This window comes from Dromaius novaehollandiae, chromosome 9, assembly GCF_036370855.1.
Source record: "Dromaius novaehollandiae isolate bDroNov1 chromosome 9, bDroNov1.hap1, whole genome shotgun sequence".
Lineage (NCBI taxonomy): Eukaryota > Metazoa > Chordata > Aves > Casuariiformes > Dromaiidae > Dromaius > Dromaius novaehollandiae.
Genome location: NC_088106.1, coordinates 12997062 through 13011120, shown reverse-complemented (window position 1 = coordinate 13011120; position 14059 = coordinate 12997062). Strand labels below are relative to the sequence as shown.

At 44.1% G+C, this 14059-nt stretch overlaps 1 protein-coding gene across 1 annotated transcript in view; it reads left to right on the top strand.

Moving 5' to 3' along the window:
* The first annotated feature begins 588 nt into the window (after positions 1-588).
* PSMD1 (proteasome 26S subunit, non-ATPase 1) overlaps positions 589-14059 on the top strand; it is an 81917-nt gene continuing 68446 nt past the window's right edge. The window contains exons 1-11 of the mRNA XM_064516751.1: positions 589-782; positions 3175-3218; positions 4263-4336; positions 4571-4740; positions 5947-6152; positions 7510-7653; positions 8138-8364; positions 9640-9700; positions 11425-11553; positions 12436-12524; positions 13217-13295. Of these exons, the coding sequence (XP_064372821.1) occupies positions 767-782; positions 3175-3218; positions 4263-4336; positions 4571-4740; positions 5947-6152; positions 7510-7653; positions 8138-8364; positions 9640-9700; positions 11425-11553; positions 12436-12524; positions 13217-13295 (1239 nt within the window). The 5' untranslated portion in view covers positions 589-766. The remainder of the gene's footprint in view (positions 783-3174; positions 3219-4262; positions 4337-4570; positions 4741-5946; positions 6153-7509; positions 7654-8137; positions 8365-9639; positions 9701-11424; positions 11554-12435; positions 12525-13216; positions 13296-14059) is intronic.

The window sequence follows — 14059 nt, the reverse complement described above, 5'->3', positions numbered from 1 at the left end:
TGTGAGGTGTCAAGGTGTCAGTGGGATGTGAGGAGTGTGTGAGGTGTAGGGGTGTCAGTGGGGTGTGTGTGTGTGAGGTGTGTGTGAAATGTCAGGGTGTCAGCGGGATGTGGGGGTGTGTGAAGTGTGTGTGGGGGTGTCAGGGGTGTGAGGTGGGTGTGAGGTGTCGGGATGTCAGTGTGTGTGTGTATATGAGGGGTATGTGAAGTGTCGGTGTCAGTGGGGTGTGTGGCGGGGTGAGGTGTGGGGGTGTCAGTGGGGTGTGTGGGTGTGTGTGAAGTGTGTGTGAAGTGTGGGGGTGTCAGTGGGGTGGGGGTGTATGTGTGAGGTGTATGTGAGGTGTGGGGGTGTCAGTGGGGGGTGTGGGGGTCTCAGTGGGGTGTGTGTGAGGTGTGGGGGGGACGGGGCTGTGAGGTCCCCGGCGCCGGGGGGGGGCAGTGCTGCCCCCGCCCCGCCTGAACGCTTTCGCGGCCCGCGAGGCCCCGCCGGCCCCCCCGCGTCTCGGCGCGCCCAGAGCCGCCCCGGCCCGTTCCCGGCGCCCCCGCGGCGTCTTCCTGAGCAGGCGATCGCGTCGGGCACCTGCCCCGGGAGGCGCGGGGCCCCGCCGGAAGGGGCCCTGCGCGGCACTTCCGGGCCGGGCGGCGGCGGAGCGGCGGCGGCGCGGCGCGGACCCCGGACGGCGGCAGCGGCGGCACCGGCACCGCAGCGAGCCGGAGCGGGCCGGCACCGACCCGACCGCAGCTCCTCCCGCGGGCCGGCCGGCACCATGATCACCTCGGCCGGTGAGTGAGCGGCGCCGCGCTGCCCGCCGGCGTTTCGCTGAGTCAGGGCCGTGACTGGGCACCACCGCAGGCCGCGGGGCGCCGGCCGCAGCCCTCCGCGGCGGCGGCCCGTCACCCTCCGCCCCCGGCTGCGCCGCCGCCGAGCCGCTCGCCCCGACTGGAGGCTCGAGTCCCAGTCGCCGCCGCGGGGTGGGGGCAGGGGCAGGGGCAGGAGTGGGGCTGCCCGGTGCCGGCCCGTCCCCCGGAACCGGCTGAGCCGGGCTCGCCGCCGGGACGGGGCACGGAGCTTCGCCCCGGGGGGTGGCGCCGGAGCGGCTCCCTGGCGCGGGCCTCGGCCGGGCTCTGCGAGAGCATCCCGCGGCGGCGGGAGCCCGGCGAGAGCCGGTCCCCTGGCGAGCGGGGGTGCGCCTGTGCCGCCGCTGGGAGTTGAAGGGATGAAATGTTTAGGGCGACTTAGGCTGAAGGAGCATAAAGCAGCAGGCAGTAGGGATCAGGAGGTCCTGCAGGGAGAAAGGGAGAAGCTGCAGACTTGGACATTGGAGGGGGTTAGAAATGCAAGTGTGTCGCAGAGGAAAAGCCAACATAAGTCCAGGCTAAGGAATCGTGTGAGGGATGAGAGGGTAAACACTGTCTCTGGATGAGGTCTACTGAGAGCTTCCTAGTCTAAGGAAAATGTGAGAAGCATTTCCAGAACTACTCAGAATGGAAGTTGGTGTTTGACTATGATTGTGGCTTTGTGAGAAAAGGAGTGCAGAGAGTAGGGGTCAGTGAGTAGCTTTCTCTTTCTGACCGCTTCATCTTAGGTTTAAGTCTTATTTTAACTGAAAATAACTAGAAATCCTTTTGAAAAGGTAGGAGCAGTGTGTTGAAGGGGAGTGAGAGTTCTTCTTCACGGATCAGGTAAATGCAGGAGCTTATAAAAATCATAACATAGGAGTATAGTTCCAGGAAATAGTTGGAAGGAGCACTGTGGGGTTCCTGAATCTACCTTCTCTACCCAAGGGTTGCTTCAGTGCTTCTCTGGCTGTTTCTGACAGGTGTGTGTCTAACGTGGTTTTCAAAAATCTCTGATAACGGAGATTCCACAACATCTTTAGGCAAAATGATTAACTTGACCTTACTGTCAGAAAACTTCCTACTGTCAAACCTCAATCTCTGAAGCTCCAAATCAAGCCTCTTACTACTATGGCTGTTCATATCTGCCAGGGTGATCAGGTTATTCTCTTTCTCCTGGTAACTGCCCTATACATGTATGAACTCTGTAATTCTCTCAGGTTTCACTGGACTAAGCAGTTACAAATCCTCTGGTCAACCTTTATAAGCCCTGATTGCTAGATCTCCTCACTCTTTTCGCTCTGCTCTGGATGCTCTAGTTTGCTAACTGTCTTAAAACGTGGTGCCCAGCACTGGACATGGCAGTCAGGCTCAGGGTTATCAGCGCCAAACAGAGCGAGGGATTGCTTCATATACCTGCCAGGGAACACTCATGCATCTCAGCGTGACGTTTGGGTCTCTGCCTCCCGCTGTAGCCACGTGATATTATGATCACGTTTCATCCTAATCCACTGTATCAGTAAGTCTTTTCTGTGTTTGTATGTTTTAGTTTCGGACTGTGCCCTCTCCTTTTTGAATTTTATCGTGTGTGTGGGGCGGGGAGGGGAGGTTGTTTTGTTTATTTTTACAGACTCTCCCTCCACGCATGCGCTTCCTACCCCAATTTGTCAAGGTCTCTTAAAATCCCAATTCTGTTCTCCAGTAGGCTTGCTGGCCCTTCTGGTTTGATGTCTTCTGCAGACTAAAAAAGTTCATAGATCTGTATAACGGGTGAAAAACTAAAAGCAATGGATTGGGTAGGATTTTGGGCACATCCTCTTTCCCCCTTTTGGTTGCATCCTTTCAGTTTATCAATGAACCATCTATAACCCTTCCTCAGATACAGCTTTCCAGATAACTGGGTCCCTCTTCTAGTTATTTCAGTTAGACTGTTGTTTCTTCAGCTGTTTGTATCAGCATTTGGTGGAACAGTGTCAGAAGTCTTGGTAAAGCTGGGAGATATGAAGCCTGTCTCCTTGGTGTGAAAAGGAGTTAGGATGCTTTGACCTTCTTTTCTCCAGGGTAAAGAGGAACTTTCTTTTGAGTTCCTGTCTAATATATCTTCCTCTAATAAGGACCATCTTTTAGAAAGAGTGCACCTTCACAGCTGTAACCTCTGAGTTGTTTTATGTTCCTTTTTAATACAAGATTCGATCTGATCGTTGACTTTTAATACTGAAGATTTTAAACCAGCATTGCAGAAACAGCTTTCTTCCATGCTGTGTTGTTTTTGGGCTGAATCACATGTTCGCTTCTGAAACAGAGAGAATCCAAAATAAATAACGATCTTGTTTTGCAGCTGGAATTATCTCTCTTCTGGATGAAGAGGAGCCACAGCTCAAGGTAAGCTCAGTGCTTCTGATTACATCTGGGACCAAATAACAGCAAATGTACTAGGCTGAGAGTTTGTAATGATTGGACAGCAACAGGTTGGCTTCACATCCCATCCACCCTGAAAGGTGAAAGGAAAGGCTTAAGTAACTTGATAACAGATGGCAAACTTTCTTATTTTGAACATGGGTCAAACCGGAGCTTCACATGTTAAGATCTCTACTGCCTGAAGTTCCCAGTTCTCTGATGGTAGTGGGGCTTTGTTACTTGCATGTGTTCCAGAGGCTGCATTTTGACTGTGAAATTCAAAGCCAAAAAAACCCCAAGTTTTTAGCGTAACTAGATATGTAAAACAAAATAATCAAAGTCATGGTTTTCACTTAAAAGTGCATTAGTGGTAAGAGAAGAAAACAGCAATAGAAACTTTACAGTCCACAGAGTGTATGAATCCATAGGACCATACCACCCACCTCCAAAGTGTCACTGTACTGATGATAGTCATTTGACCACAGTTAACATAGTGTGTTTTAGGAGGGAGAGATGCATCTTGTAGTATCTGTAGTTCCCTAATTCTGTTCTGCTTGAAAGCAGACGTAGAGGAGGATAGATCTGAATGAGCCCTGCCTCTGCTCTGAACTGGTTACGTGTGAATGATTCTAGTCCAGATATCGTTCATCTGCTAAAGCGCTATGTGCAAGATGCTAAATCATATTGGCTAGTGCAGACCACAGGCCAAAGAGTTCTTGTGTGCTATGCCAAGGTTGCCGTGAAGACTCTGTATTTTAAGGAATCTCGACTATCAGGTGTTGTAGCCAGTCAGTCATGAGAGAGAGACCGTGAGAAGGGTTCTTTCTTACCTGTTAAATGAGCAGTCCTTTCCTTTTTTGCAAGGGGGTTGCAAAGAGTAGTGAATGCTTGCAAAGAGCTTTTCAAGTAGAATTTGCTCTTTAAGAGGGACAGTGTTTATCTTATTAGTCTTAGGTGGGCTCATTTTTAATGAGAAAAGCTAATAATTGCAGCTTTTTATGTAAAATAACTTTTTATTATTTTCTGCAGGAGTTTGCTCTTCACAAGCTGAATGCTGTTGTCAATGACTTCTGGGCAGAAATCTCCGAGTCAGTGGACAAAATGTAAGAAAAGACACTTAAGCAGCACACTCTGCAGAAATAAAAAGAATGAGAGATATGAAGTAGAAGTAGTTCTGACTGCATGATGCTGGCTAGTACAGTATCCAGCTCCATGTTTTCCAGAAAGCACTAATTTAAGTGGTCTGTAGTCTCAAAGATGCACGTTGAATCAAGCTGTCCTGTGGCCTTGAAGAGAATGGAGCACACAGTTGATGTTCTTTCCTTTCTCCTTTTCAGTGAAGTTCTCTATGAAGATGAGGGTTTTCGGAGCCGGCAGTTTGCTGCTTTAGTTGCTTCCAAAGTGTTTTACCACCTGGGAGCTTTTGAAGAATCCCTGAACTATGCCTTGGGAGCAGGTGACCTCTTCAATGTCAACGACAACTCGGAATACGTGGAGACGATCATTGGTAAATAATAGTTGCTGCAGAAGAAAAGCTCTCATATTGTCAAAACTACTGTAACTTTCCCATTCCTATTATTTTAACTACTTTTCTCCAAATTCCTCTTTGTGTATTTATTTAAATTGATGCTGCAGCTGCTTTTTTCCAGTTTAGTGTTGCTTTGTTTCCCCGTGCTTTGAGATTTTGTAATAGAGCTGACTTAGGAGTTCTGGCAAACTTTTCCTATTTTTAACTTTTTTTCCATTGTGAGTTGCTAATAGCAACTGAAATTGCCTTGCTCATGTGTTGTCCCTTCTCTCATTTGTGCTCTAATGTCATTGCCAATGTCAGCCTAACCTTGGAAATAATCAGTTAGCAAGAGTAGCTGCATGGCTGGCTGAGGGAGTGAAGGGGACAATTTTTTTTTATTTCCCCTGAACAAAATAGCATGTCTTCCGCTGAATGCCTATATAGGTCGAATGTTTTTTAGAAGTCGCATCTGATATTACTTGCCCTTTATGTGGTATGATGGACTTGGGCTGACCGTCAGTCTCCCCAGCTAGTGCTTTCAGTGGATCTGGGAAGTCTACTAGTGTTTCCTCATTTATTTAAAATATCCTGCCACTTGAACAGAGATCATGCCCCGATTCTATTTTAAAAATATCTGTTTGTTTCCAGCACTAAAATCAGAGTTTGTTAGGGGATAATATAAATATCTTCTACTATTATTTATATCTTTGACTACACAAATGCTTCTTGCGCTCCACCTTTCTGTAGCTTCATATATGCTGTATTTGCTGGGAGAATGCTTGTGTATGTATAATGGTATAGTATGTATAATAGTCCCTTCATGTGAAGGGTATGGTGAGCACCAATTTATCATAGTTTCAGAATAAATTTGTGCTGGCTATGATTGAATTTTAAGTAGAAAATCTGGGCAATTGTTTTAAAACGGGATTGTTTCTGAGAGAGATATAAGTGTCTAGGTAAGTCTGTAGATACTGTGATCTTTTACTGAATCAGGTGACTTCAATATCTAGAAAGATGGATATTTGACAAAACCTCAGTGATTGAATTGTTGGTTTTGCCTGCATACATAGTCATCTAAGTATTTTATGCAGTGACTGCTTATTTTTGTTCCTCACTGGTCTCTGGCACTTTTGCAACCTGTGCAAAAAACTGTAAACATCTCGGAAGTTGAAATTTTTTTCTATATTTTTAATGTCTTTTTAGCAAAATGTATTGACCACTATACCAAGCAGTGTGTGGAGAATGCCGAGCTGCCAGAAGGGGAGAAGAAACCTGTTGATGAGAGGCTAGAAGGGATTGTGAACAAAATGTTCCAGCGATGCTTGGATGACCACAAGTACAAGCAGGCCATTGGCATTGCTCTAGAGACACGCAGGCTGGATATCTTTGAGAAAACCATCCTTGAATCGGTAGGTGCAAGAGGCAGGAGGTGCATCTAGCTAGTCTCTTGCAGGTGTAGGTCGGGAAGTGAAGTGGGAGATCCATGTTGCTCTGAAACTTGCCCTGTTTTGTGTGGGAAAATAAAAGATTAAATTTAGGGGTGGGCAGTGTTTACCTATACAGTTTAAAAAAAAAGGGGGGGGGCATTCAACTTGTTCATGGAAGGCAAAGCCACTGAGGGCTGTCAAGTACAAAGAGAGACCCCTAGCTTTAAGAAATCCCTGAGCTACAGGTTGCTAGGAGAATATTCTCAGGAAGCCTGGCTAAGTTCCCTGTTCTTTAGGTATTGACTACTAGCAGAGATATGGGGCTAGACAGACTTAGGTCTGACCTAATGCAAGTACAGCTGTTTTGTTTTGTTGTGTCTGTCATCTGCTCTAGTTCAGTGTGAGAAGGGATTCCTAGGGCTATATAAGTGATCCAGTTATGGAAGGTGAAAAACAAAAACCAACCTCCCTAACCCCTCCATTACTTGGGTGAGCTGCTCTAACTTTCAGTAAATGTGACTATGTGCAGTCTTAGCTGCCCTAATAGGAAGGCAGTGCAACTTAGCTTTAGCCCCTTTCACTGAGAGTTTAAGGTAAGTCATGTTACCATTGAACTGTAGTAGGAGCATGCCTGTAGTCACCTGCAGCAGTTAAGCAGGTGTGTTATCTTGTTATGCTGCAGTATTCCAACATGCCACGCTTCATAGTTCAAATCCTTTAAACTTTACCACTTTTCAGCTTTCCAGTATTCTTGGATGTCTCCTATTTCTGTATTATGAGAGTGCTTATCGTAAAGCCACCATCCTGCATTCTCTGTTCTGTTTGTTGTCCTGTGCATTTACTGATTTTTTTTTTTTTTTTTTGTTCATTTTAAATCCCTTTTTTCAAATTATCTTTTCCAAGTCTAGTGGTCAGATGTGTTTCTGTTTCTAGCAAGAAATAGGTGTGCTGGGGATCTACTTTTGATGCATGGTTCATTTTGTTGATGTTTTATATTAATGCAGTGAATTTCACTGCATTCAAGATGGTTATACTAGCAAGAAAGGTGAAGGCACGGAGAAAGAGGTACTGGATTTTTAAATGAATCTTTTTCATGTTTTGGGTCTTAATTGAAGATTTGGTTACTGAATTGAATATTGACCCTGTAGATTTTTCTTCTTTAAGCCACAATACACCTGCCTGTGAGTTTTTCTGAAAAGAAAAAGTAAAACTGTGAAGTTGTATATATGCATATCTTTTGCTCTTCCTGATTAAATGGAAAGGAGATAGCTTTATTTTAATTTCTGAATATCAGCTGTCAGTCCAAATCTAAACTTGATATCCTTTAATTTCATTTCAGAATGATGTTCCTGGGATGCTAGCCTACAGCTTGAAGCTCTGTATGTCTTTGATGCAGAATAAGCAGTTCCGTAATAAAGTCTTGAGAGTTCTAGTTAAAATCTACATGAATCTGGAGAAACCAGACTTCATCAATGTGTGCCAGGTAAACTTCTCAGTTTACTGTTTAAAACTTGATCAAGAATTACTCTTCTTTAGGTGTATTTGACTCAACATTTACCTGGTCTCTGATTTTCATTCAGTTAAATGAAATATCTTTTCCTGGTTGCGTGCTCCAAACATATAATGAAAGGAGATTAGCATGAAAAAGAGAAATACTGCACACTTAGTCAATTTATAGAGACAGAAATGCATTCAAAGACTGTAAGAGTCTTGAATTTTTAATATTTAGTCTCATTTTTAAAGTGACCTCTGAAAACTCTTTGAAGATTCTTGGTATCTTCTATGAGTGAGAGAGACTTTTTCATTCTTTCTGTGAATTAATGTTCCATGGGAGCAGGAGATAAGGGAATGGAGAAATGGAGTGTAGCCTCAGGTATTACTGCTTTTTCATTCTGAAGTATCTAATATCTTTTCCTGTTCTGTTATTTTGTTTTGTTTTCCTTTTTTTCTTCCCTCCTCTCCCTCAGTGCCTGATATTCCTGGATGACCCACAGGCTGTGAGTGACATCTTAGAAAAGCTGGTGAAGGAAGACAACCTTCTTATGGCCTATCAAATTTGCTTTGATCTGTATGAAAGTGCTAGCCAGCAGTTCTTGTCTTCTGTGATCCAGAATCTCCGCACTGTGGGAACTCCCATTGCCTCTGTGCCTGGATCCACCAACACTGGTACTATCCCTGGACCAGAGAAAGACAGGTGGGAACACTGGCCTGAGAAGAGGCGTAATCGTTCAGTTACAGTCCCGCTCTGATGGAGCTGCCTGCTCTGTGTATGAACACCCTGTTGCAAGCAATTGAGTTACTTCCCTTCATTTAAGCCAGGCTAATAGACAAGATGTGCTATTTACTCAGGGCAAAATTGTATATTACCAGAATCCACTATTGTTTAAAATAATGCATTTTCCTTTGCAGTTGAGGCAGGTGTGGTGCAGTCATGCAGTTACTGTGGCTCAGCTAATGAGCAGTAACTCATTAAGCTGTAGTGTGAGTTGCTTGGGAACACTGATGTTCTGTGCTCTTTGCAGCAACTAGGAGAGCTAAGGAGTGAGTGATTTCAAACAAACTGCTCATTGCAGCTATGTGCAGGTTTGATTTGACATCATAGAGGTAAGAAAACCATACCTAAAGCTGGCATTAACCATTCCATCGCTTTTTCTTCTCTTGGCTACTTACAAGTAATTGGCATAGATAGTTTTGTTATAAACCTCTGTTTTCAGAGGGTTGGCCACTCCAGGCTAAGGCTCATGCCTAACTTGAGGGCACTGTGGAAGAAGTTTGTGCTCCCATTGCTCTTCACTCTTCAGAGCTGTCATGACTGTATGCAACCTGGCCCCTGCACCCTCTTTGATAGTGTGTGGTGGGGAATGCCACCTCGATCAAGGCTGGCTAAATGTAAGTAAGGACTTACGCAGCTATGAGGAACTGGTTATAAATGCTTTTGCTTTTCCTGGATTACTGATTCAAAAGCAAGCATTCTCCTCTCTCCGTCTTAGTGAAATAAAAGTGAAGGCATAAAATAATTTATAAATCAGCATTAGGACAAGGTGCAAACAGCAGCTTAATGCTCTTGGTTTCCGTTTCAACGTGCTTGCATCCAGCCTGATAGGGGTGAGCTCAAGGCTTTTGAGTGAGGATATAGTTCTTTACTGCTTAGTTGTTGATCCTGTTTTCTCATCTGTCTCTGCTTGTTTGTTCCCTACAATCATCCCTGTTTCGCCCCTCTAGATAGAGTTAGAAGGTGGGGTTTTCCTGGCCTTTGTCTTCCAGTCCCCGGAAAACCGATTTATGGAGGAGTTTGGTTTTCGGCAGTGACATCCAAATAGTCAGCCCTTGTACTGTCAAAGTCCTCTTGCTTTCAGTCAGGAAACAAGTCTAGGCTACTCTTTTTGAACAGTATTCAGCCACAATTACAGTGCTTGGTTAGTTATGAGTGGTGAACTGGGTTACATTTTCTGTTTTCATTTTATTTCAGTGATGCTATGGAAGCAGAAGAGAAGCCAGGAAGCAGTTGTGCGGGGAAGTCTGCGGAAATTGTGAGTGCCATTACCAAGATGAGCCTTGCTTAGTTCTTATGCGCTCTGCTTGAATCTCCAGGGTTAGGATGGGGTCAGCTTATGAGAAATGGAGTTCCACTTCTGTCTTGCTTGGAGGCAAGGTGACAGATGATCTCAGAGGACCAAACAACTGACAGTCTAGAAGTCCAACAGCTCACACACTGAAAATTAGAGGAGAGTGGGAAGGGGGTAGATTTCAGCAGATATTACTGAGCCCAGAAAAAGGGAGCAAAACAGAAGGATCTGGCTTGTTTGTTTGCTATTTATTGATGCTGAAATAAGTAATTCGCCACAGAAGAAAGGGCCTAAAATTTGACTGCTGCTGAGACCCTTAGCTGATGGATCAGCTTGATGGTTTTTTCTTCTTCTGAAATCCATCTGTAGTTCTGGAGGATAGGGCTGATGCTGTTCTCCAGGAATGGCAGGAGGGGATGCTGAAATAAGGAAGCTTCTTTTCCGTGAAGGAGGAAAGTATAGCCTCTGTCTTGCATGGTTGTTGCATTCCTGGGCCAGCTGGTTAAAATCATTTTGTTTAATTTCCTTTACTAAGCATCGGAGAAAGCAGGTTCACCTTCAACATGCACGTACAATTGCATTTCAGCATACAGAATAGCTAAAGTAATTCTGATGCTTCTAATGTTGAGGAAAGGAAATGCTACCAGAGAGGGAAATAAAACCCAAGCCAGAGGTGTTTGCTTTTTCCCCAGAGTGTATGTGTGCAACTAGACTTGGGAATTTTTGAGTAATTCTTATTCGCTTAAAATATTGCCCTTAAGTAAAACTTTGTTCTTTTTAAGCAAACAGAAGTGTTTGCTTGAAATTATGTTCTGCAAGAAAAACAAGGGGGTAAAGTTTCTTGCCACATCAAGGAACCTGTAACCAGTGCTTTTGTAGGGATCAGGATGTTTTGAATCAATTTCTGCTGCATTGGCATTGCTGGGACAATGCCAAGGGACATAAAATGATCTTTGTGGCCAGAAACATTCCTGAGCTTTCCCCCAATTCAGAATGCTAGCCACAAGGAAAGAATTGAGGAGATAAGCTTAAGGGCTAAACTGGTCATGCTCAGATAGTCTCTTTAAATTAATGGCAAGAAAAGAGCTGCAAGATACTTTTCACCCTATTCAGAAAGACACCTGTGCTGGGACTTGAACTGTGGAAACTACTCTGTGGCGGGAAAAATGGAAGCTTTCTCAAAGAGCTCTGGAAGATGAGCACGTTAGAGATTCCTAGTTCTACTAGCCACTGTTCTAAAGCTGTTAGCTCACAAGAAGCTGCTGCAGGTCAGCATGGTCATGCAAAGTGTTGTGCTTTGGTGGTGCTCTTCATAAGACTTCAAAGGAAAGAGAGGTTCATATTTATAAAACTGGTTACCTCTTGCAGGAGACTCATCTTCTCTGTAAGATTGAACATAGCAGCCTGCTGAATATCAGATGTCACTCGTATCCTTTTGCTTTCAGTAAAGGATACATTTCTTAAAGATTCTCTTCTCCCATCCATGCTCTTGTGCATAAAGGGACTTGATTATCTGGGAGATTTGGGCTTGTGCAGCAGGGGAAGAAACAATGTCCCTTTAGTCCCCAAACCTGTCAGATTTTGGAATGTGATGGGAACATACCAGGGTGATTTCTTAAGAACTGCATATTAACAGAGCTTTAGCTGGGTTCTCATGTTTCTTTGTCTCCTTTTGTTTGCATGTGAAGAATCCAGAGCCTAAGGACCAGATCTCAAAAATGATTAAAATTTTAAGTGGGGAAATGGCCATCGAGTTACATCTGCAGTTTTTAATACGAAACAACAATACAGACCTCATGATCCTCAAAAACACAAAGGTAAGAGCCTTTGTAAATCTGATCGTCTTGGATTCATCTGAGTCATCTGTGTTTGTATTGACCTCACTGCTTTCATTATAGGACATCATTTTATGTCTTAGCACAGCATCCCTGAGTCTTGATGACCAAAATCTGCCTTTTGGTCGTGATAAATTAATGTTTAAAACTTGAACTTGATGTGTGCTCAGAGGCCAGTATTTCCACACTGAAGACAGAACTGATGGGATATTGTAATGTAGGTAGTGTTAGTGACTTGAGCAACTGGTGTTGTTTTGGAAAATGTTACTCGGGGATAGTCAAATGAAAACTTATGGGTAAATTAGACACATCTCCCAGCTTTGGGCATGCTCTTGGGTAGCCCTGTGTGCTAAATCTTTGATCCTTGCTCTTTCCTTTAAGCCAAAAAAAATTCCCCTGTGGTTTCTAATAATTGTTTATGTGAAATGTGATGCACGCTATCAGCAAAAATGATAAGGGGTGGCTGTCAGTGGGTTCATTTCTTTCAGGAGGCTCTTTTTTAAAGTGTATTGGAAATTGGGACTGATTCTGCAGAGTGTTCCAGGGATAGCTTGAAAAGGTTGTTGGCAGCACATGCTCTTCTGTGCTCAGTTCTGGGAACCAGAAAGGAGTTCTCCAGCTAAGCTGCAGCTGAAGTAATGGTGCCTCTGACAGAAACTTATACAAATGTTTAGTTTGCACTGGAAAGATGGGTTGAAGATGTATTAGAATGTATTAACAATCCATTAACTCTGATTAAAGGGAAATTGCTGGTTAAATTGAAGGTAATTACAACCCATTTTTCTAGTGTACTGGTGAGGAGGTTAAGCAACCTGAGGCTTGTCTCCTGCAGGCTGGTGATATTGATTGGTTTTGTTCTTTCAGGATGCGGTGAGGAACTCCGTGTGTCATACAGCAACGGTTATAGCAAACTCCTTTATGCATTGTGGTACAACCAGTGACCAGTTCCTTAGGTAAATCTATGGCAAGGCAGCGCCAATGTCATTTAGAGATGTTTGAACAACATTGTTGCCCTACTTAGCTTGGTATTTCCAAAAGGGTGGTTGCAAATCTCTGATGGGGTTAGAGAACAGTGAGCAAAAGATCTGAAAACTAATGTGGAGGTCAGAGGGAGGAAGAGGCTGGAGTTGTTTCTTTTTCTCTAGCCTCATAAATTGGTTTTATTTGAATGCTAACCACATGAGCAGTTGGAGAGGGGATATCTGAATTTTTTTGTTTTCCTCTTTTGCTAGTTGGAGAACTTCTGAGATGATGGTGCATCTTTTCTGGTAGAGACTGACAGTGCCTGTTGCTGACTGACTCTCAAAAGTGGCAGGGCAGGACTGAATTTACGAGGGAGTTGAGGAAGGGACCCAGTGCTCTTGAGCTTCTGCAGAGCTCGAAACAGAGTTAGTAGGCTGCATAGTGAGCACTCGTTTTCCATCCTTCAGTGTGATCTCCGATATGTAGCAACTTTACTACTACCAGCCCAATATCAGGGCTGCTGAAGGGTAGGGAGGTACAAAGTGGAAAGGGGGTTAGCATTCTTGCTTTTGTAGCTATATTCTGGTTTGAACGTAGTCCTTTGTGCTGTGGAATGTTGCTTGCAAGGGGGAGGGGTGGGCTGTATGAAAAACTTGAGTTAATCTCTCTTTTTTTCTTCCAGAGACAATTTGGAGTGGCTGGCCAGGGCCACTAACTGGGCTAAGTTTACTGCTACTGCCAGCTTGGGTGTCATACACAAGGTAATGATGCATTCATTCTCCTTTGTTCAGTCTAAATTTTTGACTTGAGAACACTGAAAACATCGAGGCAGGGATTATGAACGGCACCTGCATTGAAGTTAACCTAGTCTGTTACAAGGCACAACTGTAAAAATAGTTTGTGTCCTTGTGCTAAAGAACAGTCTGTATCAAGTCTGTTTCGTCTGATATCTGCATAATTTAATGCACGTTTTGGTGATGGTAAAAAAAGGTTGTAGGAAAACATGACTAAGGAGAGAGCCTGCAACTGCATTTAATCAGAACTCAAGAGCTTACAAATAAGTGCAATTTAGCTGATGCATCCCTGCTATGCCTTTTACACTGGTGAACAAAACACCTATGGGGGCTACTGAGTGGGAAGTGATTCTTGCTGAATGGATTTATGTATCTTTAATCCAACCCTGATTGACAGCTTCTCACTTTGGTCTTGGTTAGAAGGCTTTGAACTAGAAGCAAGTTAGCATAGCTTAGTGGAAAGCTGGAATTTTTTTCCCCCCCCCACTACTGTGGCATCAGAGCAGACATCTCTTTTCCTTGGTCTTTTTCCTAGCTCTTTTTCCTTTTTTTTCCCTTTTCTAGCTCCGTTTCCTTTTCTTTGCAAGTTGCAAAGGGTTGATGGCTTCTAGCTATTAATAATTGCAGATGGGTATTCTGTAAGTGTATTTCCTGGCTGTGTAACAGTACCAAACTCCTCACTGTAATAAATTTCAGAAATTTTTGACAGCAGCAGTCATTTTCTTTCAAAT